The 25,103-nt window shown below is 35.6% G+C and overlaps 1 protein-coding gene across 5 annotated transcripts in view; it reads left to right on the top strand.

Moving 5' to 3' along the window:
• The window catches only part of DYRK1A (dual specificity tyrosine phosphorylation regulated kinase 1A), a 126,191-nt gene that overhangs the window by 25,265 nt on the left and 75,823 nt on the right, over nt 1-25,103 (top strand). For all 5 annotated transcript variants that reach the window (XM_081138047.1, XM_081138045.1, XM_081138044.1 and 2 more), the window contains exon 2: nt 16,635-16,720. In XM_081138047.1, the coding sequence (XP_080994173.1) occupies nt 16,711-16,720 (10 nt within the window). In that variant the 5' untranslated portion in view covers nt 16,635-16,710. The remainder of the gene's footprint in view (nt 1-16,634; nt 16,721-25,103) is intronic.

Raw genomic sequence — 25,103 nt, 5'->3', positions numbered from 1 at the left:
GAGGGAGAGAGAGAGAGATAGAAACATCAATGATGAGAGAGTCATTGATCGAGCCCACAACCTGGGCATGTGCCCTGACCGGGAATCGAACCCTGATCGCCTGGATCCTAGGTCGACGCTCAACTGCTGAGCCACGCCCGGCCGGGCTATTGTCTATATTCTATATGCTATACTTTACATCCCCCAAACTATTCTGTAACTACCAATTTGTACTTCTTAATCCCTTTACTTTTTTAACCCATTCCCCCCTCCCTCCCTGTCCCATCTGGCAGCCATCAGAATGTTCTCTTTATGCGTCTGTTTCTGTTCTGCTTGTTTGTTTTGTTTTTTAGATTCCACATATAAGTGAAATCATATGATAGTTGTCTTTGACTGACTTATTTCACTTAGCGTAGTACCCTCTGTGTTCATCCATGTTGTGGCAACTAGTAAAATTCTGTCTGTCTGTCTGTCTATCTATTGTTGTTAATCCTCACACGAGGATATTTTTTCCATTGCCTTTCAGAGAGTGGAAGGGAGGAAGAAGGGTGGGGAGAGAGAGAAAGAGAGAAAGAAACATTGATGTGAGAGACACAGATTGATTGGTTGCCTCCCACATGTGCCCCGACTGGGGGGTGGGGATTGAACCGCAACTGTGGTACGTGCCCTTGACCAGGAATTGAATCTGAGACCCTTCGGTGCTCAGGCCAGTGCTCTAACCACTGAGCCATGCCAGCCAGGGCAGATTTCATTCTTTTTTATGGATGAATAATATTCCATTGTATATATGTACCTCAGCTTTTTTATCCAGTTGTCTATTGATGGGCACTTGGGTTGCTTCAATATCTTGGCTATTGTAAAAATAATGCTGCAGTGAACATAGGGATGCGTATATTCTTTCAGATTAGTGTTTTGGGTTTCTTTGGATAAATACCCAGATTGGAATTACATAAGGCAGTTTCATTTTTAATTTTTTTTCTATAGTGGCTGCACCAGTCTACATTCCCGCCAACAGTGCATGAGGGTTTTCTTTTCTCTGCATCCTTGCTAACACTTGCTGTTTGTGGATTTATTGATGACAACCATTCTGACAGGTGTGAGGTGGTATCTCATTGTGGTTTTAAGTTGTATTTCTCTGACAGTGACATTGAGCGTCTTTTATATGTCTGTTGGCCATCTTTTTGTCCTCTTTGGAGAAGTGTCTGTTTAGGCCTTCTCCCCATTTTTAAATTGGATTATTTGTGTGTTTGGTGTTGAGTTCTATTTGTTTTTTATAAGTTTTGGATATTAACCCCTTATTAGATGTATCATTGGTGAATATGTTCTCCCATGCAGTGGGTTGCCATTTCATTTTGTTTATGGTTTTCTTTGCTATGCAAAAACTTCTTAGTTTGATTAGTCCCATATGTTTATTTTTTCTTTTGTTTCCCTTGCCTGATGAGCTATATCAGAAAAAATATTGCTAAGTAAATGTCAGCGATCTTACTGTCTATGCTTCTTTTAGGAGTTTTATGGTTTTGAGTCTTACATTTAAGTCTTTAATCCATTTTGAGTTTATTCTTGTGTGTGTTGTGAGAACGTAGCTTTGTTTTATTTTTTGACATGTACCTGTCCAGTTTTCCCAGTGCCATTTATTAAATAGACTGCCTTCACTCCATTGTTATGTTCTTGCCTCCTTTGTCAAATATTAATTGGCCATATAGGTCTGGGTTTATTTTGGACTCTCTGATCCATTGATCTGTATGTTCCATTGATCTATTTATTCTGTTCCATTGATCTGTATGTCTGTTTTTATGCCAGTACCATGCTGTTTTGATTACTATGGCCTTGTAGTATAGTTTGATATTAGGTAGTGTGATACCTAACCTCCAACTTCTTTTTTTTGAAATTCCTGTGGCTATTTTGGGGTCTTTTGTGGTTCCATATAAATTTTTGTTTTAATTCTGTGAAATCTGCCATATTATTTTGATAGGAATTGTGTTGAATATATAGATTGTTTTGGGTAGTATGGATTTTTTAATGATGTTAATTCTTCCTATCCATGAACACAGTATATGCTTTCATTTATTTGTAACTTCCTCAGTTTCTTTATTCAGTGTCTTATAATTTTCCAAGTACAGGTCTTTTCTATCCTTGGTTAAATTTATTCCTAGGTATTTTATTTTATATTTAATTTAATTTTTATTTAATATTTTATTTTACTTTATTATTATTATTATTTTGATGTAATTGTAAGTGAGATTGTTTTCTTAGTTTCCCTTTCTGATAGTTCATTATTGGTATATAAAAATGCAACCGATTTATGGATATTTATTTTGTATCCTGCTACTTTAGTGAATCATCTATCAGTTCTAATAGTACTTTCGTGGAATCTTTAGGGTTATCTATATATACAGTATTATGTCATCTGCAAATAATGACAGTTTTCATTCTTCCTTTCCAATTTGGATGCCTTTTATTTCTTCATCTTCTCTTATTGCTGTGGCTAGGACTTCAGTACTATGTTGAATAAGAGTGGTGAAAGAGGATATCGCTGTCTTGTTCTGTCTTAAGGTAAATGCTTTTAGATTTTTTTGTTGAGTATGATATTAGCTGTGGGTGTATCATATAAGGCCTTTATTATGCTGAGATATGTTTTATTTCTACTTTGCTGAGAACTTTTTTAATCATAAATGTTGAATTTTTCAAATATTTTTCTGCATCTATTGATATGGTCATATAATTTTTATTCTCTTCATTTACATGGTGTATCATGCTAATTGATTTGCGTCCTCCGATTTGTAACTATCACAGGTGGGTTTGGGACCAGCCTGTTTTGTGTCTCTGCCCCTCCTACCAATTTTGATGTGGCTTCTTTATATTTTTGATGATTGGACTTCTGTTCAGCTAGATTTCAGGTGGCTCTCAATGATGGGTGTTCTGTAGTTTAGTTGTTATTTTGATGTAGCCTTGGGAGGATGCCAGTACTGCTGCATTTACCTACTCCACCATCTTGACCGTAACCCTGGAAACTAACATATCTGGTACATTTTTTGTTAACGAGACTATAGACCTTATTCAGTTCTCATTGTTTCTTTTTTTTAAAATATATTTTTTAAATTGATTTCAGAGAGAGGAAGGGAGAGGGAGAGAGATAGAAACATCAATGATGAGAGAAAGTCATTGATTAGCTGTCTCATGCATTCCCCCTACTAGGGATTGAGACTGCAGCCTGGGCACGTGCTCTGACTGGGAATCGAACAGTTTCCTCCTGGTTCATGGGTCAGTGCTCAACCATTGAGACACGCCAGTCAGGCCTCATTGTTTCTTAAACCTGCCTTCGCGTGTGTTCTTTGTAACTTTATTTAATGTATAGATTTGTGTACCTACCCCTACAATCAAGATAACATAGGTGTTTCATTTAAAAGAACTTTCTTTTGCTACCTTTTTGTATTGTCAACCTCACCCTTGCAATCACTAGGTTATTTTCTGTGTCTATAGTTTTGTCATTTCAATATGATGTATGAATGGAATCATACAGTATGTAACCTTTTGAGATCAACTTTTTTCACTAAGTGGAATGCCCTTGAGGTGCATTTGATGTGTGTATCAGTAGTTAATTTCTTTTTATTGTTGAATAGTATTCCATTGTATGGATGTACCAGATTTGTCCAACTATTCACGCATTGAAGGACATTTAGGTTGTTTCCAATATTTTGTATAATATCTTGAATATAACTAATTTGAACATTTGAGTATAAGTTTTTGTGTAAACATTGAGTTTTTCATTTTTTCGGGTAGATGGCTAAGACTGTGATTGTTGGGTCATAATGGTAAGTGCATGTTTAATTTTGTAAGCAACTGCCTATTTTCCAGAGTGTCTGTACTACTTTATGTTCTCACTAGCAATGTAGAAGGATCCACTTTCTCAGCATCCTCCTAATCACTGTTTTTTTAATTTAGCTGTTCTAAAAGGTGTAGTGATACCCTGTTGTGGTTTTAGTTTACATTTCCCTAATGACGTAATGATGTTGAATATTTTTTTATGTGCTTCTTTGCCGTCTATCTACTTTTTGGATGAAATTTCTGTTAATATCTTTTGCTCATTTTATGATTAGATTGTTTGTTTTTCCCCCCACTGTTGAGTTATGAGGGTTCTTTATATATTCTGGATACAAGGTCTTTGGTTATGTGGTTTGCAAATACTTTCTTCTAGTTAGTAGCTTGTCTATAAACTTGAGGGTCTAAAATTTTATTATCAACAATTAGAAATGTCCTCCACTGATGCAGTTGTGAGAGAGAATTAGTTCCAGTTGTAATGGGTAGTGTATTAGGATTCACAGTTAAACTGCTGTAACTGAGAGCCAGCAATTCTAAGACTCCAAAACATTATCTCAAGGTGAATGGCCAGATTGGTGGTGGTGGTGGTGGTGGGGGGGTGTATGTGTGGATGTGACTGCCTCAGATGGTCATTCAGAGACACATTTTAAAATCTAGTTTCACCATACCCTAGAGGATGGTCTTCATCCTTGTTGTTCCTGCCCTGGCTCACAGGAAGGCGAAGATACAGAGTAGTGTTCACTGCATGTCTTAAGGCCCAAAAGTGGCATGCCACACTTTTTCCCCCACATTCTGTTCATGAGAACTTAGTCACATGGCCATTCCTAGCCACAGGGGAGGCTGGGGTTTATCACCTAGTTGGGCAGTTACGTGCTTGACTGCAGTTACTGTGGAAGAAGAGCTGTCTCTGCCACAAATACTATAGGTGTAGCTTTTTAATTTTCCTAGTACACATTTGAGGGAAGGTTTTTACTTAACATTTTTGTTTAGCAAAAATTAATGCAATTAATACAAAGGTAAATTATTTGGCAAGTGATATGTTAAAATGCCAAATCGATTATGTCAAAAGACAAGTTTTAAAATGAGTTAATCAGATTACTGATTATTTGTCTCCTCGGAATTACAAGCCAGGTAAGAGTTGTTTAATGGTTGCCGAATTCTGTGTTCTTAGAAACATTGAGGTATGCATTCCAGTGATGTCTCTTTTCCAGAGAAGCAGCCCATAGTTCACTAGGTAAACTCGTCCAATAAAAGGAAGCTCCTTCTTAAATATCATCAGGCCTCTTGGGCTCTGAATTCTTAGCATAAGTTCCTAAATTTGAACTTGTCTCAAAATCGCCTGAGGCCCTTGTTCAAAATGTAGAATCAGGCCCTACCCTCTGGAGGTTCTGATGGTTATGATTATGAATCTGAATTTTTAACAAGCCCTTGAGGGTGATTCTGATGCAGCTGTCAGTGGTATGGGAACCACTGCCGTAGTTAGTCTACATTTCAGTTGCCTCACGTTCGAAGGTGCAAAATTATACTCTTACACCCTTTCGACTTCCTCTAGGGTTTGGAGAGTGTAAAATGAATTGTATATCAAATTGTTTCATGAATTAAAAAGTACTCTAAAAATGTTAGGTGTTGTTATAAGTCAAGTCTGTGCCAGGTATTGTGCTAATCTTTCTGGACATTTTTCTGTGTATTTTCATTTATAAATAAGTATGCCAATGTTCTTGTTATGTACATATATTTGTGCATACTTCTGTGTAGCAATGGAGTTTGCTCAATTACAATATCAATTTGTTTGGTAATCAGATTTTTTCAATGCTTATTTGACTTTCAGGTTAGTCATGAGTAAAGAACATGACTTCTAGACCTCAGTTTCCACATCTTCTAAAGGATTGCTTTGAATGAAATGAAATGAAAGATTCCTTAGCTCTAAATTCAGGATTATATGATTTATCTGTATTAGACATGAACGATGTGGCATTCTGCTTAATAAGAAGTAGGAAGATAAAAAATCAAAACTGACTTTGGGTAGCAAAAGGAAATTTGGGGAGAGGTTAAATGTTCAGGTTTTTTCCTCCAAGAGTGACTACAGAAGATGAGCTTTTGAAACGAGTAGTGGGATCTCTCTCTTGTGGACTTTGGCACTGGGGAGTTTGCTCCTTACTGATTCCGCTAAGCTAGCTAATGACGTCCTAAAGGGGATTTCCCTCCAACTCCCTGAATTTTCACGTCACGCTGTACATTTATTAACACAGCGAATGCCCTGGAAATTTTTTTATAGACACCAAAGCTTACATAGGTAAATCTGTGTTAGTGATTTATTTAAAAACAACTTTTTGTGGAAAATAGTTTCCCAAGCTATTTTAACCACCTTCCTCCTCCTCTTCCCAAAGAGAAACAAACAAAAGAGTAAGAACACAGTTTGCGCAATCATGGTATGTTTGTAAGCTCTCTTGTCATAAATGTATTGAATCCTTAGGTTTCTTGTAAATTAGCTTCTTTTGTCAAGTGACTCACTTATTTTATAGTTTCATCCGGTGTCCCATGGCACACTTGTGTGCCGCAAGAATTTTTAAAACGTGCAACACCTGACTAGTCGGGGCACTGACCTCTTCTCCCTTAGCTTGTCAAATAAAATGACAACAGCCAACATAATAATAGCTGACCAGTGTGAATGAATCAAAATTATACCAATTTTTATTGTCAGATCAGCAAAAAATAGATTTTTTTGGTGTGCCACAGAATTTTAATAATTAGTTTATATGAGCCTTGAGATGAAAAAGATTGAAAATCGCTGGTTTAAATGTATAGTTTAAATAATACATTTCAAATTCTTTAAAAAATATCAGTTTAGTTTTTTAAAAAAACTTTTATTATGGAAAGCGTCAAACATACACAAAAATGGAGAGAATAATGAAATGCGCTCCCATGTCCCTGCTTTGGCAGGTGTCAATATTTTGCCCACCTGGTTTCTAACATTTTTAATATAAGTAATACCAAATTTAAAAATACTGATTTTAGAAAAAAAGGGTTTTTAACAGGAAAAAATCCCAACTCAGCCTCTGCTCAAGTGTTATCTTATTATGGCTATTTATATAGAGTTGATAATTATTTATAATAGTTTTAGCTCATATAATGTACTAGATTCTGTGCCTTTTGCATTGAAACGAGTTATAGAGCTAAACCATGGCAAACTCATTTTTTCCATTATTAGATTGCAGGTATCACTTACTGTGCTTAATATTAATATCTCCTCTTAAACATTTAAAAATTTTAAGTCATTTGTTTCAACAAAGCAACCAAAAGCAGATGTTTTAGGAGATGAGTTGGTTTGATGATTATGGTTTTCCTTCTCTGCTGGGCTATAGTTGAGGAAGCTGGCCATCCTGGAGGGTGAGATGAACTAGGCTTTCCCACTTTCTGGGGCTAGATGGTGACGTACATACAGTTATTTACCTACAGTTCAAGGCAGAGTGGGGTTAGGGCTGCAATAATGGTATATAAATGCTGCTATGGTAGGATTGGGGAGGGAGTGTCTGTAGGGGGTGCTGGTGGGAGACTTTCTGGGGGGAGAAAGCATTGGTGTTGGGCTTCCAGAATGGTGTTGACAGGCATAGATGGATAAGGAAGGCTCATAGAGTAGCCTGAGCAAAAAAGTGGTATTTGGGAAATGGGCTTTGTCTTTTGTGGCTCTAGTGTAGATTTGGGGAAAATGTGTAGTAGGAGATAAGACTGGAAAGGTGGAGGTAGTGACAATATGTAATATTACTGTATAAAGAAGTGAATTTGTGTTGAACACTTACTGTGCAGTGGTTTAAATGCTTTATGTGTGCTATGTCATTGATAATACAACAGTTTTATGGGATTATCCTCACTGTGTAGATGAGAACACGGTCACTTAGGAGTTTTAGAACTTTGCTTGAAGCCACCCAGTAAGTTGAGCCAGGGGTTAAAAGAGGGCAGGCTGACTGGAGCCCAGTGGGTTAGGGCCTTGAATGCCCGGGTAAGCCATGTTAAATGCTGGTTTGGGTCTTCCTGTGGACAGTGACATAGCAATATATTAACTGATTCTTAAACACAAAGATCTTCAGTAGTTTATTATCGTGAGATTTACTTCAATATGAGTTTTAAAAATTGGCTGTACTTGCCGAGGTTGTTCTCATAGTTGTGGCCTTTAGCTAGATCCCATGATGACTTTTATGTTAAGATGGAGGCTGAATTTCTTAGACCATTTTTCTCCTGATTATAAAATGTGCTTATTTAGAAAAGTTGTGATGTACTGAAAAGTAAAAAGAAGAAAATTAAAAATCACTCAGACTTTTATTAGCCTAAGACATTCATCATTAATAACTTTTTAAAATAAATCCTCACCCGAGGGTATTTTTTCCATTGCTTTTCAAAGAGAGTGGAATTGGGGGAGAGAGAGAGCAAGAGAAAGAGACATCGATGTGAAAGAGACTCTTTGATTGGTTGCCTCCTGCATGGGCCCAACCAGGGCCAGGGATTGAGCCTGCAACAGAGATAGGAAGGACCCCTTGGCTGGAATCGAACCTGAGACCCTTCAGTCCACGGACCAGTGCTCTAACCACTGAGCCAAACTGGCTAGGGCCATCATTACTAACTTTATATTTTTTTCTTCCAGAGTTTTTTCTATGCATTTATTTTACTTTCCTGGGACTGTGCTTTGGGGAAGATTTTGAGTTCTTTCTGATAAGACTTTTTCCTTCATTTAATACAATTATTGTAAGAACAGTTAAATGATTATATAATTTATCATGTGAATGTACCATAACCTATGCCACCTTTTCTTTTTATATTGAACATTTTTGTTTCTATTTTTAAAGCATTTTTAATGGTACACTTTGTATTTTCTATCATGAAGTGACTTTTTAATTTTTAAATTTGGTTATATTTAAAAATATGTTTTTATTGATTTTAGAGAGAGGAAGGGAGAGGGAGAGAAACATCAATCGGCTGCCTTCTGCCTGTCCCCTGCTGGGAATCAAGCCCAAAACCTGGGCATGTGCCCTAGCCCAGAATTGAACCAGGTGATTGCAGCATTGGACATGGAGAAGGAAAGGCATGAGCCATTTTGAAAATTGATAGGATTTAGTGAGACCACTTAGAGTAGATGAAGTCAGCAGTTTTTAGTGAAGTCACTAGAAAAATGGTGGTGCATGGGGTAGAGCTGGGAAGGTGAGTTGTGTAAGGAAGGGGTAAGGACGTATTTTAGGGGTAGTGAGCTGTGGTAGTAATGTGACACTGTAAGTGACCCAGCAGCTTATTTGTTTAGATACTGAATGAGAAGTTAGGGTGGAGGAAAAGAGTCCAGAATAATTAGTTTTGAGTAAACATTCGAAGTACTCCTTTTGGAGAGAAAGATGTATAGGGGAATGAGTGGAGGGGCCAGAAACTGGAGGGGTAATTCCTGAGGCTGGGACTAAAAGTGAAAAAGAGGCATGGAATATACGGAGGATAATTGGTACTCTGAAATATAAGACCACACATATTAAATATTTTTGAGGAGGTAGCGAAAACAAGTAAAACTAAACTCGTTTTACTACTTTTAGTAATAGGCTTGTTGGAGGAAAATGTAAGCTGTTAATAATAGTGTGTTTTTAATTAATTCTGGGCCTTGTTATTTTTATGTATTTATGAAAATGCAAAGATAATTAAAAGCAGTGGTTTATAAAATTACATATAATTATGTATGTATAAAAGTACATATTACCAACTAAGTATATGTGTGCATGCATTTATGTAAATTAATTATATAACATTTTATAAATAAAATTATATGTGTATATATGCATTATACTTTAGAGCATCATGTTTCGAAAAATCAGTGTTATCGGAAGGAAGAGAGCATAGTGGTCTTACCTCTTAGACGCTAGTTAGGAGAAGGGTTTGGAGGCTGTTGATGAGCATTTTCTTCTGGTGTCTCCTGGCAGACCCTGCTTACTTTATGGAATTCATGCCCAGGTGCTCGTGCCCCACATGCTCAGGTTGAGGGGGAAATGTAACCGGGGGAACACAACGCTGGGTCTCATCCTTGTCTTACTCTCATTGGGCCATTCCTTTTCAGTCCCTCTTACGAAGTAGGATTGATTTGAATAATAGAAAATTTGAGTTCTTTACGTGTAGGTGATATAAAACAATATCTTAAGGCAGCACCTTAGCAGAAGAGATTGAAAAATCTTGGTGTTTTGTTCATGTTACTTTGCTCTTGATTCCATTAACAAGTGGATAAAAGCAGGTTTCTAGTTTCAAAATTTATAGTGGTGCAAAATTGGCAACAACACAAATGTCCCACAGTAAGTGTTTGCTTAAAGTAAACCTACTTCTGTACATAGTACTGTAGAACGATTTAAAATCATACAAATGTAAGTTGATGTAAAGATGTAAAATTTTAAAAACGAGCAGATTTATAATTTTAGGGTGGTGAAATTTTGTATGACTTTTAGTTCTTTATTCCTAGTTTCGTAAGCAATGAGCATGTAATATTTTGTAATCAGAAAACAGTCTTATTTCAGATAAATGATGGAAAAAAACCTTGAGATTTTTAATTTTAAATGGAGAGAATATCATTGTTCAGTTCTAGCTTCTGAACAACAAAATTGCACACAATTGGGTTGGAATGGTGACAGGATTTGTTTGTAAAGCATACCATTCTGATGAGAATGGGCTGTAGTGAGTGGACTTGAGCAGGAAGTGCAAACAGAACAAGGGACCCCTAAGATAGGAACAGTACAAATGGAGTAATGAGGCCAGTTTGAAAGACTTTGGGAGGTGAAATCCAACACAAGAATTTGTGGATTGTATGTGAGGTAAGCAATAGGAAACAGGTCATAGATGATTAGGGTTTTAGTTTGGAAGATTGGGTGTGGTGGCATTCATTAACCAAGACAGAGAATACAGGAAGGAGAAGTAGGTTATTTGCTGTCCTGCCTGGTGTTTTCGCCCTTTTTTGAGCATGTTAGAAGGATGGGGAGATGGATGGTAAATTCAGTTTAACATGGAGCCTGACAGCAGCAGTTTTGAAGTCATTTTGGTTGGATTTGAATTTTTATCTCTTTACCATTAAGTCATGTGTGACTTGGGGTGACTTCACTTTACTTCTCTGGACCTTAGTTTCCTCATCTGTAAAATGGGGGTAGTAGCAGTTATTTATGGGAATTCAGTAAGTTAAAGATATGGGTGTCTGTTAAAGATAAGATACCTCCTATGCAGTAATAACTGGGGAACAGTAATAACTGAGATATCCAAACTCAGTTCACTGGGCTCTTGGAAATGTGGACCTGAACCCTACGGGGAGAGATGAGCTAGAGGCAAGCCAGCTTAAAAAAGCCTGCTTAATTCCACATATAACTAAAAAAGTACTTAATATTGACTTTCAACCAACTATCTTAGAAATGAGCCTTCTGGAACTTAGGTCTGCTTATAGAAGGAATTTTCCTAGTATCTACATAGTAAGTAGTCACCCTCCAGTAGTGGGAGTTAGGTTCCTCTAAAGTTTTACAGTCTGAGAATTCATATTTGAGGAACTCGGAATTCAAGAGAATACATGTAAGTTTTTTGATAGACTTGACTGTTGATATAAACTTGTTCAAATCTTTATGTTTTCACACTCAACTAAAGGAAGACAAAGGATGGCAAGCAGAATAGAGTATCAGTGGTAGGGTTTGTATTTTGAATTAGTGACAGGGCACTGAACTTTATACTAGTTGATCATAACTTACCCCTAGAAAGTTTCAGTCTCCTCCAGTTTTAAAAAATATTTGTCAGTGCATTAACATGCACATGAGGATGAAGTGTTTCTCTCCTGTGTTCCTGTAATTAGTGCTGTATCCAAATATTCATATGAGAATTCTCATATGAGAATTTTGTCTCATATGAGCCTAGATACAGTCCCAGAGAGGCCAAGTAACTTGATGCTTGAGGTAGCAAAAATTTTGGGCAATATCTATTTATTCCTCTCTGGTTAGTTTTTTTTTTTTTTTTTTAAATATCTCTTCATTAATTTCAGAGAGAGGAAAGGAGTGAGAGCGAGATAGAAACATCAATGACGAGAGAGTCATTGATTGGCTGCCTTGAGCCCGCAACCCGGGCATGTGCCCTGACTGGGAATCGAACCCGGATCGCTGGATCCTAGTTTGACGCTCAACTGCTGAGCCACGTCCCGCTGGGCTCCGCTTAGTTTTTAGCTTTCTCTCCACTGGTTACTCATGCTTTTGTTAGTTCTTTTCATATAATTTCATGAGAAATCACATCCTTCTATCCCCTTTATTACCGAATTCAGCTACTGCCACTTCCAACACGACTTTGGAGTTGTATAATTCAAGACCCAGGTTTCTAATCCTTCATGCTATTTTATCTTGCCCAAGGCTCTAGTGCAAAAATGACTTAACTGCTATTGGTTTTTACCTTCTTTTCAGTTTGTCTCCTTAAAAAAAAAATTTTGTTGTTGTTAAGGGAATATATAACAATTTATTATATGCTGTAATCAAAATTTCTCTGCTTCCATTCTCCTAAACAGAAATGCTTTTTACAAATTAATTTACTACTAAGAAGCCTTATTTCATGTTTGGGATGGTTGAGGTAGAAGAATGAGTTCAGGGTCTAAAATCAGGCTTAGAGACATCTAGATTCTTGCATCTTTATAATTTCCTTGTAACCATTACAGTGATCTTTACCGAGAGGCATTTTGGTGGTGTTGGAAAATAGGAACTTCGGTGTGGGACCAGGGCTCTCAAGCTGTGGCCTTAGGCCAAACCCACTAATCTGTGTGACCCTTGCTTTCCCCATTGATGAAATGGAAATTGCACTGCCTACTTGTGTGTAGGGCTATTAGGAGATTAAATGGGTCAGTGTCTATAATGTGTCTCAGCTGAGTGGTTGGTGCATAGTAAATTGTTCAGATGTTCTTTCCTGTATAGTTTTACTCATAATTTTGATTTGATACCACATTCTAAAGTCTTGTGCGTTTTGCCTTTTCAATTTTTTTAAGGCTGTGACTACTTTCTAGGGGTTTTGTGGAGTCATAAATATTCTTGATTGTTAGTATTTCACTTGAAATCCCCAGTTATTGAAAATACTTTTTATCTGTATGCCACTTGACCATCGTATTGGGAATCAGAGTTATAGATTTTTTTCCCCCTTGTGTGTTGGGTATTGAAACCGTGACATTTCTCTATTTTCTTTCCCTTTTGACTCCTGTGGCTATTATAATTTTAGAAAATTTATTTCTAAAATTATTGTATGGAAAAAGATGTTTTCTTCTGTTACTTCCTTAATCAGTCATTGTAAATGGGCAGAAATTTATAAGGAAAGCTAGTCACAGTATATAATTTAAAAAATGTTAACAGTATATTGTAATTTTTAATTCATGGAATCAAATTTTAGACCTATCAACTAAGTTTTTCTTGATTTCATTTTTTGTAGCTCTTTTTTGGGGGTAGGGGAGCTTATTCTTAATTGGCATCTTCTGAATTATTTAAATCCCATTGTACATTATATTTTATACTTTCCTGTGGGATAAAAATTTAAATTGTGAACTATACATACAAGAATATATATCTTATGTAAAATTAATGATAGTAAAAAACAACTGTCTGTGCACTTCCACCTAGCTTGAGAAATAAGACTACCTACCAGTACTTTTGAAGCTTGTATCATACTGATTTTTTTCACCTGCTGCTTGTAATGCTTCTCTAGTACTTTATTTTGAAACTAGATAGGGTTTTTGTTTTTTTCCTCACAAAACATTGTGACATTAGAGAAAACATTTTACTTGCCATTTAATTCATTAACTCCTCAGTTAATCTGGATTGGCCATGTCATGCAGATGTATTCATTTCAATCACAGATTTGCCACTCTTGGTCTTTGTGGATCAGTATTTTATAATCTCAATATGTCAGTGCTTTTAATTAAGTGTCTTTGATATTCTCACCCTCCTCCCTCTCGTCGTCTCTTCCCCCCTCCTTCCTTTTACCTCATCCCTGAAGATACACTGTACATTAATTTTTTGCAGTGGTTTTTAAACAGTTAAAAAATGGTTTGTAAGTTTAGCTTCAAAACCACCTGAGTTCAGTTCCTAGATTGTTCATCGACCATTCATTATATTTCTTTTGGCAAAATGTGAACCGAAACATATACTGTAAGAGATTCTCAGGGTTATGGAAGGTTCCTGTAAGTTAAGATAGGAGATGCTTTTAATTAGCATCTAATCTTTGCTCTATAATTTGTGAATTACTCAATTTGTGGGGGAAAAGATGAAAAAAATCACTGTAGGTTTTTCTCAGAAAAATTTAAAATATTACTGTTCTTTTCATATAATTTGGTTTTGTGTGTGTGTGTGTGTGAAAAGTGACCACTCTGGCCCTCGCTGGTGTAGCTCATTTGGTGAGGTGGCATCCCATGCACTGACAGGTTGCCAGCTCAATCCCTGGTAGGGGGCATGCAGGAGGCAGTCAATCAGTGTTTCCCTCTTACATCAGTGTTTTTCTCTCTCCTCTCTCTCCCTCCCTCTCTCTCTAAAAAATCAATAAAAAATCTTACAAAGAAAGAAAAGTGACCACCTTGAAGGATATGTGGAATAATTACTAGAATCTTTATTTAAAGCAATCCAAGGTCAATACTTAGGGAATTTATCATACTCAGTATATGACGGTTTAGTAGTTGTGTATGTCAGCAGCACATTTTGTAACTCACAGAGATACTGTACCCTTTGCTAAAGGCTGCTTTTCAAATGAGTGATTAATGGATGACTTCTAAAAGATGCCAGATTTAGGGTCAGACTATTTTTATGCTCTATAGTCAGATACATTATCTATTGTACCCCTGGCTCAACCATATATATACCTTCAGATATTTCAAATGTTTCCGAAACAATCTGCTAATTTCTATAAACTTCTAATATGATAAAAAGAATACTAATGTCTTATGTGATTCTGCTTTTTTCTTATAAGGTGCTTTTGTAACAGTAACAGTAATACTGTCTTTTTCTATTGAAACCATTGAAGTTTTGGGGGTGTAGGTAGCATTGTAACATTTTATATGTGAATAATATGATGTTTAGAGCCTAAAGGATTTGATAATATATAGTGTATAATTAGAGATTTAATTTATATTTTCTTTTCCCATGGTTTATGCTAGAATTGAAAAGAATGATCATTTATGTGGGGAAAAAGTTGTTAGAAAACTATGTCTTTGAAGTAAAAATCTTTAATCTTGATGATTACAGTAATATTTTTACAAACTATTTGGATGAGTATTTTTAATGTTTATCCATCCATCTATCCATACAACCCCCACATTGGATACCATCTAGGGTTTTACTTGCTACCATATTGGCATCTTTATTGGAAGGTGGTGGTTCTGTAGGAATGGAATCTGGAATATAGGTAATGATTTTAGACAGGGAATTCCTAATTTACAAATAATTTATACATTTAACCCCCTGTCCCTGAACTCCTCTTCCATTTGCTGCTATTTGGAATATAGACTTAAGAGTTTTTAAAGAACCTGTTAAGTTCACAAGTAAGAGAAAAATAAAAGCAGAAATATTTTGGGGCAATAAATACAGACTCAAATCTAAATCATGACCCACTTCCCTAAAAAATGTTTTTCTTCACACTGCCTCAGTAGTTTTTTACTTTATATTGCAACATTTAGAATTCTACCAGTTAAGGGTTCATTTGGGCTAACTGGCATCCTTGTTGAAAATTGCAAATTTAGTTAAAGTGAATTATTGTAGTCCAGTTGATTTCTTCATATCACATACCTGAAATGAACCACACTGAGGCAATCGAAGTGTTAGATGGCAATTTAGGAATGTATTTAGGGGAAAGGATTATTATTAAGCAGGATGATTGGGATGCCATAATGTAGAATTTAGGAAATTGCAGGCAGTAGGACTTGAGAGAGTGCTAACAGAGGAAACAACCAATTTTAGAATTTGTCCAGGTAAAGAGGATCTGGAATTGGTTAGCTTTATATGTTTGTTCTGCCGGGTCTCTAATGCCCATGACCAGTAGTATCTTGGGGATTAATAGGTTTCTTTTGGCTAGCCTGGGAACTGGACCAACATAAGCAACATTGTATCACTTTATAAAATACATTTTTAGACTGAACTCATTTGTAAGTTAGGTTTTGGCCTGTGCTTGTCTTTGTCTCTTGTGCTGTTATCATGTGCTCTCAGTTGATAACAACAGTGAGGTTGCTTTTGCTTTCCTGTCAGTCATTATGGAATTTGCCAGTCAATCATGACATTGTCAATGGAAGCAGTAAGTGGGAAGGACAGTAAAAGATTTAGAATAAAGTAAGAGAAGCCATTCAGAAAGCAAAAGGGCTTGTGGGCTTAGGGGGTAGTTGTGAGCAGTGTCTCAGACTTCATTTACAGCAGCATTGGTAGATTGACGTGCTATCTTTCCTATAAAGTAATTTTTATTATCTGTGATCACCTCTGATAGTAAGCCACGATGGAACGTGAACTCACATTCATATTGATTTGTGAATTGATGGAGATTACAAAATGTAGACCCCCTGATAAATTATGTAGGATGTAATATTGACTTTTATTTCATATCTAGAAATGTGTGAAGTTTTCATTGGTAGTAGGTAGATTTTAAAATATTTTTCTCCCTGACAATTGAATACTTTGTATTTTATATCTGATCCATTTTCATTAATAAAAATTATTTTCAAGTGAGCTTAAATAAATGTTCGTAATGAGTCTGAATCAGCTTTATCTGCTTGGGGTCGTAGTTACAGTAGATGCTCCTCAGTCGGGTGATTGTCTCGCATCCTTATCTCTCATCATCATCTGTTTTTCTCCACACAGTGTTATAGTTTTGCTGCTGGACTCTTCCCTCCCTTCCCCCACCCCATCAGGATGATATGAGACTTGAAAGAAGACGATGCATACAGGTGACTCAAGTTTTAAAATACAGTAAAACTATGACTGTCTGAGAGAATGTGGTATATTTTGAATGGGGGAAGCTTTCTGATAAACAGTATTAGTGGGGAGAATTATTTAGATCAGTAATGCAAAGATAGTTGGGATATTTATTTAACTTGACTTTGGGAATCAGTTTGACAGTGACTTATAGTGGTATTAATACAAATACAACTTAGTAATTGCTAGTACTTGACCTTTTAAAAAGTGGATGGTTGATTAATACTTCGAGAATTGAAGTATTTCTGTTAAAAATAAATACTTCCCTATATGGTTAAATATATGTTTCCCTCAGATCCCTGTTAGAATAGAGCAAGTCTTTTAAAGGCATAGTAGTGTATTTGAAAGTAAATTAAAGATATTACACATACGTGTATGACCCCTTTATAAAATATGATACGGGATTTTGTTTTTTCTGTCCTTGTTCCTTCACCCTGCCTTCTCTTTCATCCTTTTGTCATTTGTATTTATAGGGGAAGCAGTATGGAGTCATTTTTGAAAGAATATTTTTGATTGTTTTATAATTAATTGAGGTGTTCTTACTCATACATGGAAAAATTGAAGCTAATTCATGTTAAGGCTGTGTTCAAACTCTTGAAAGTGTAGTGTAGCTAATGGATAAAGTGTTACTAACTTGTAAACTTGTATCTTCTTAAACCAGATCGATTTTGAGGCATTTTGTTGAACCAAGTGGCTTATGTTTGTAGACATTGTCAGAGATAGTCTTACTTGATTATATTTATAAATCATTTGAAAATGTAGTCTTTAACCAGAAAAGAAGTAACAACATAAATCCTGGATAGATATTTAATTACGTTATTGGTGTAGCTGTTAAAGTTTTTGTCATTGTTTTTTTTCCCCTTTTTACTTTGGAGTGGGATTTAAAGAATATATCAGGTATACCGTTTTATATGAAGAAATGTGCTTGAATATATTTGCAAATTAACTTATAGGTCAAATAATATTTGACATGCATGAGGAACTCAAAGAATATGGTGGTAAGCCTTTTTAAGTGAAAGGTGACTGAGGGATCCTTTGTAACCTGTCTCAGGCACGCACGCACATGTTTTTCTGTACATGGTAGAGGTACTCCATGCACACGTTCTGGCTGAGTGGCTGATAAAATCATGATACTGAGGCTGCATATCACTGTCATAGAGAAGTAAATAGGAAAATTTACGGAGAAAATTTTAGGATTTTATGAGAATTTTGTTGTCAGTTTAGCAGTTTGACCTTTTGGTGCAGAACAGTTTGTCAGCACTGTCCGCTCCGGGACTGCTCTGTGGGCACTGTGCTGCACAGTGGCTGTACCAGGCAGAGGCTCACTTTCAGCTGAGGCCGGTACCGGAGCTAGGGTGTCTCAGATTGATTCATGAATATTCATTGTTTTGGAGATTTTTCCTTATGGAAGTTTGAAGAGGCAAAGTTGCTCTTTTATTTTTAGCTTATCTTCATAAGGTATGAAGAGTTTCCAGAAAGCTCTTTCTGTTGAAAGACTTATGGATGAAATGAAATATCTCAAGAGTAAATACAGTTTATAAAGATTATCTAGTTATTTTTACGAATGCTAAAACACAGAAAATTACTACAAAGATTAGATTTATGATATAACCCAGTTTCTCTTACTTGACCTTGTAGTCTTTAAAAATTTTCAACATTTATTGGCTATAAAGGAAAAAACCCAAGTAAGGAGGACTGGCTCTCTCTAACATATGTATTAGCTGTTGGTGTATTTCCCTTTAAACAATTTGAAAGTTAATAATTGTTTTTGAACATAAAATTAACAGCTTTCATAATCATCATTAATGAATGCAGCAGTTTGCTCTTGTTTTACCATGCACACATTTATTATACTTCGGTTGGTAGAATTTTACCACAGAAAGGCTCACAACGCATTTTCAATGAAAGTTGTTTCTAGAGTGCTTATGCACTATTGAAAGAGAATATGCTTTTGTCCCCAGGCATTCATGGCACTGACTGTTGGTTAGATGTGATGATACCTCATTCTCCTGCCATTTCACTGATCAGGTGCAGGCTCCGGGATGCTCGGAAGGACGTGGAAGTAGGCACTGACTGGTCTTTCAAAAGCCAAAGCTTAATGATAAGTTTTTACTGAACACCAAGCCAGAGTCAAACTTTGATGTGTCTCTAGTATATGTATCTATAGGTGTTCCTGTACTTGTTTAATTCGAGTGTCTTTTCACATATTATAATATATAGTTAGAATGTAAATGAGGTAAAATTGGATTGTTCTGTTAATTTTTGGAAGAAAAATCATTTATGACAAAACAGTTATTTGGCTAACCTTTGCTTTGTACCAGGTACTGTAATAGATACCCTGCCCACAGGATCCTTGTGCTTAGGAATCAAGGAACACATTTCAGTTGGAGAAGGGGCACATATGTAAACAGTGGATGTTTATGGTAAACTTTTAAGACTTATCTGTTGAATTCAAGGCATCTAGAGTAAAAATAGAAAACACTCTCTGGTTAACAACAATCACAGTAATGGCTTCACTAGACACCTAGATACTGATGTTGTTAAAATCTATGTTTGTGTCTAACTCTTCTCTCCTGAGCTCCCTACCCATGTAACTGCCCCCTGGATGTCTCTCCTGCACACCCCCCCTCATCTTACATTTATTCCTGTTAGTGACAAGTTGACACCATTCTACTCACCATCATCCTGGGAACCTAGGGAGCCACTCTTTACCCCTTTGAATTACAAGGTAACCAAATTCAGTTTATTTAGGACGTAGAATCACTTCTGAGTTAAATTTAGAAGATGTACTGCCTCAGAGATTACTGTACACATTAACATAAAGTCTCTTGCATTTTAAAAATGTATTTGATAAAAGGACCTCCCCTTTCATTTATTTTTTATTTGTACCCATTATCATTTAAGGAACATTATTTGAGAAAAGTTGTTGGATATAGCAGTTGATACCATTCTTTTATTGTTCACACGGACTTCTTTAACAACTAAAATTGTTAAACAGTAGTGTTAGGTTAGTCACTTTAAAACTTGAAATAGTTGTAGAACATACAGAACTGTAATTCTTTGAGGATGAATAGCCTTAGAAATGTATTTTAAATTATGCTAATTTATGTTGTTTTCATTTTATATATGAATTAAACTACTTAAAACCACTTAATCTGGCAGTTTTAAATTTTAAATTCTCTAACTCATTTTAAAATGTGAGTTTTGGCATGGCCAGCATGGCTCAGTGGTTGAGCATCGACCTATGATCCTGGAGATTGTGGTTCGATTCCTGGTCAGGGCACATGCCTGGGTTGCGGATTCGATTTCCAGCGGGGGCCTGCAGGAGGCAGCTGATTATTGACTCTCTCTCATCATTGATGTTTCTATCTCTCTCTCTCTCCCCCTCTCCCTTCCTCTCTTTCTAAAATAAATAAAAATATATTTTATAAAAAAGTGAGTTTTGTAGGTCCAAGTTTGCATACATTAGTGTTCATAGGAATGTGGCCTATTATTACAGAACAATTAGAAACCAGTTCTGTAAATTAAAACTTGCCACAAATTTATTAAAACCCATTCACATGCAGGGTGCATTGGGGGAATCAAAGAGTTTGTACATTTTAATATTTTGGTATATAGTGCAAATTTGCTTCCTTTTGAAATTGTTCTTCACAGGGTCCTGTGTATCTGGTCTTTTCCTGTGGTTTTCCTTTTAGCCTGCATTCATTTTTTAACCCTAAACACCTGATTTTGCTTTTAATAATTCTGTGAATTTATTACTTTTGGTGAATGGTTTGGTGAAGTTCGGTGGATTTATTTTTGCTTTAAAGTTTTTACTTTTCTCTCTGTTTATTAAGTAATACACAGTCATTGAAAAATGTGGAAATTTATAAAAATACAGCTAAGTTGAAGGAAATATTTCTGAAGTTATGTTGTCCACTGTACTGTGGTATATTCTCTTCCAGTTTTTTGGTTTTCATGTCATTTTTGACTAATTGAGATCATCCTGAATATCCATTCAGGTTGGTGTACTTGGGTAGAATATTTTTTTATATTGTTTATATCTTCTTTTATATTGCCTACCATGATATCATAAACATCTCCCTGTGTCATCAAAAACTAATTGTGCTCTTCTGTCACTTTGAACTTGGAGCAAATCTAGAGCATTCAGAACTATAACTTTCTGAGGGTGCGTTAGTTTAGAAATTTATTTTAAAGTATGCTGACTTGAGACTGTTTTCGTTGTCTTATCATTTCTTAGGTAAGTTAGGTATCTCTTATTAGACATTGTTATTTATTTATTTCACTTTTCACTTCTTAAAATACTAATACTTGCTCATACATGTTTGGTTGTATGATAAATTATATTTTGTAATTGATTCCTAGGAGTATAAGTATTGGGTCATAGGGTTTGAAAAACTTTTAAGGCCTTAATACAACTTTTCAAAAAGGTATTTGGTAATAAAAATACTAGTTTATACTCACTAGCATTACATGAATGTGTATCTTTTAATCTATCTTTGTGAGCATTGAGTATTGTGGTTAAAAATAAAATCTCTAATTCAAAAGAAGGATCTCTATTTTAGAAAATACAAAAAATGACAATGTGTAATTAGTGGGGGGAGAGGCTCAAGTGCTTTGGAAATGCATGAAGCAGGCGGCAACCTAGTATGTGCTGGGCATTCTCCTCCCGGAACCCTTTCCTCCTAGCAAGGGGTTTTTAGTTAATGCTTTTATGGCATTTGCACATTTGCTTACCAGTTTTTTTGTCCCAACTATTCAGATTCTCAAGGTCAGAGGGCTATATGGCCTGTTGTCTTTGTATGTACTATGTCTGTCTTGCAGGGTTCCTGGGACATAGAAAATGCTCAGTGAATACTTGGAAAAACCATTTTTGCTGTCGTAGTAATTCCTAAAAATCTCAGTGTCTGCTTTAATAAATTTCTTGAGGTGACTTTAAAGGTGTCTCATTTTTCATTTTCTTCTTTTTAATGTTTTATATTTTTATTAAGTTTCTAATTTCTAAGTGGAAGGAATTATAATGATTACATCATGTGTGTCTCACATAAGAGAACATTTGATATTTGCAGAAAAGATGATGGGAAACATGAAGTTAGCTACATCGGAAAGTTGAATTTCTTAGACCTTAGCACCTTTATTCAATACTCAGGGGAAAGCAAATAGATTCATATTCATTAGCTTAAATTTTAGGGATACTTACTAGATGTACCCCTAAAGAATGTTTTAGTTTGGGGAAGATGACAGTAGGGTATAATTTTTGAATATCCACAATTTTTCCTTAAAACAGACAGTAATCAGGACAGCAAAACTAAAAACTTCTGGATACCTTCTGCTAAACTAGGTGAGCAGTATCCCCACCAACCGTAATAACAAGTAGGTGGAGACAGATCTCCAATAACTACAAGACCCGTGTGTTGTCAACATTTGCACAGAAGGATGCAGAAAGAGGCATTAAGGTGTTTTTCAAGTGGACCTTAGAACAGGAGAACCCCGTGATAGCCATCAAAGAAAAGACTCCCTGGAAACTGGGAAGCGAGTGTGAGACCATCGGCAGAAACTAAGAGATGGTTTTGAGTTCTCAGGATACAACGGGCTCACAGTGATTTCTGTGGGGTTGAGCTCTTTGGGACCTGTGAATTTTTAAAACTAACTACTTGAAGTTCCTTTCCTGGTGAAGGCCTCATACCAAGGAGACACTGCTTGGAATAGAATCTACATTAAGCAGTTTGGAGACAATGAGGGTGCAGGAGAGGAGGTCAGATCTGAGGGGGGAAGGTGAAAGCACAGGAGGTCTCATTCTTGAGACTATATTTCAGTATCCTTGAAAACAGAAGAAGACTCTTACTGAAGCCAGAAAAGCTACTCTGGTTTCCTAAAAAGTTTATTTTACATGAAAATGAGCAGTAAACAAGAATCCCAGTCAAATTCCCATAGAGTTTTTGTAGGAAGAAAGGAGTAAGGAGCAGAGTCCCTGCAGACAGTGAGAGCGTGCGTGGAAGAAACACCTGTGAAACACGTGAGACCACGTAGCAGTGTTTCAGAACGCCTGAGAAATCGAGAGAATTTCAGTAAGCGCGTGCTAACTCCAAATAAAGAAATCTTAGAAATGTGATCACTCAGGAAAGAGAAATAAAAGAAATCATTAAAGTATGAAACCCAAACTAGGAGGAACATGAGAGTGAAAAAAACAATGGCAGTGAAACAGATGATGAATAGGAGCAAAAATGTAAACAAAAGGAAATGAAAAAAAATAGATGAACATTCTAGAGAAAATGACATTTACTAAAGACAGGCAAAGAAGTTTCAACACACAAATAAAAGTCTCTGAAGAAGAACCAAAGCAGTGAAAAAGTTAATAAATAGTAGTAATTATAACTCAAGTAAATTTCCTGAAATTAAAAAAAAATTGCCACCACATTTGGAAAGGGCATGTTGTATACTTGGATAAATTGATTTTGAAATGACCAACGTGTAGACATATTATTTAAAAATTACTGTACTTAAAAGAAAATTCTTAGGGTATTGGGGCAAAGAAACCAAGTGTAATTATTAAGGTGAAGAATATTAGATTATATGATTTTGATAGCATCGTTTTCTGCCAGAAGCAGTAGAGTAACTTCTAATATACTCAAGGTAAACAAATGAGAGCCAGTAGTTTTACATCCAGCTAAACTGACCAAAGTATAAAGACAGCAGACAAAATGTTATGAAGATGAGTGTGAATTTGTGGATTATTGTTTCTTTGAGCCACTTAAGGACTCCACTAGAGAATAAACTTTGGCAGGGGCATTGATATAAGGGGAACATGAAATATACTTGTAGAACATAAACTAAATGATAGTTATGAGTGATTGCAATATGTAATGGCTATGTTCTTTGCAATGAAGATACATTGTAAATAAATAAAAGAATAACTTGCTGATTCATAGTTATTAATGGGGTAAAAGATATATTACTTCAAATGAGATGTCTGGAGAAGAGGGAAGGGAGGGGGAAAGTTACTAATTAAATTTCGTTGATGTTCCTACCAGTAGGGGAGTCACTAGGTTATATTCCTTGACCTTTCTTAGACACATAATGAAAAGAAAGGAAAATAGAAGGGTCTTTTATGAGGCATTGGAATTATGCTGATTTTTCTACTCACTGGAATTATTCAGAAAGGATTTGCAGGAGCAGGGTAGATAGGGAAAAATGTGAGAGGTTAAAGAGTTTTTTTCTGGGAACCAAGTTAGCTGGAAAGTTAACATTTACCTTTTTCATAATGATGTACCTGAAATGGTTATATAACATCATTCTTACATGAGTATAGTAGAAAATATTTTGTCACAATTGTGCAGATTTATTGTTGAAATCTGAAGTACTTATCTCCTTCTTCCCCAATGAATAAAACATAACATGGTTGTCATTTTTTTCTCTGAGGGCAGGGACTTTTTCCTACTCCCTCACCTTAGAAATAAGTAGTCTGTGTGTGTGTGTATAAAAGTACTAAATGAATTTACTTACCCTAAAATTCATGCATTTGATGAATGAGTGTTTAGTGGATTTATACAGTTGTGCGGCTGTCACCACCACAATGCAGTTTATATATTTTTAACTAAAAATAATTCAAGTTCAGAGAGAATTTTTGTAAAGAAGGAAATAAAAGCCACCAGTATTCCTAACAACCAGAGAACATCATTGTAATTTTTTAGTGTATATATTGCCTATTATTTTATGTGTATGTGGTTTCTTCAAACAATATTTAAGAAAGAAAATTGGGGTCATATTTTACTGGTTTTTTATAGTCTTTTAAAGTTTAAACATTTATCATTAATACTCTTATAGCATTATTTTAAATGGCTAATTAGTATTCTGTAAATCAGTTGCTATTTAACCTATTCCCCATTGTTGCTAATTAGTTCATAAATAATGTTTAAGTGAACATCATTGTGGCAGTCTTTGTGTTCATCTTTGATTTATTGCCTTAGGTCCAATTCCTAGAAGTTGCAATTGTTGAGTTAGAGGATATGTATATTTTTCAGACTTTTGATATGTATTTTCAAGTGTCTTTTAAAAGTACAATTTATGATTCTACTAGCAGCTATACATCATAATTTTCCCAATTGAAAATATTTGCCAATTTGATAGACAAACATAACAATATTTTAATTTGCATTTGTTTGAATATTAGTGAGATTGAATAAAGTTCCCTTGTTTGTTACTCATGTTCTGTGAATTTCCTTTCAATATTCTTTGCTGATATTTCTCTTGGATTTGTTATTTCTTGTTAATTTGTAAGAGTTCTTCATTGAACCCTTACTATATGCCAAGAACTATTGTAAATGATTTATATTTAGTAACTCACCACCCTCCCCC

This window comes from Miniopterus schreibersii (genome assembly GCF_964146895.1).
Source record: "Miniopterus schreibersii genome assembly, chromosome: 5".
NCBI classification, from domain to species: Eukaryota; Metazoa; Chordata; class Mammalia; order Chiroptera; family Miniopteridae; genus Miniopterus; species Miniopterus schreibersii.
The sequence above is the reverse complement of the archived record's forward strand: the minus strand, read 5'-3'. Positions and strand labels throughout refer to the sequence as shown.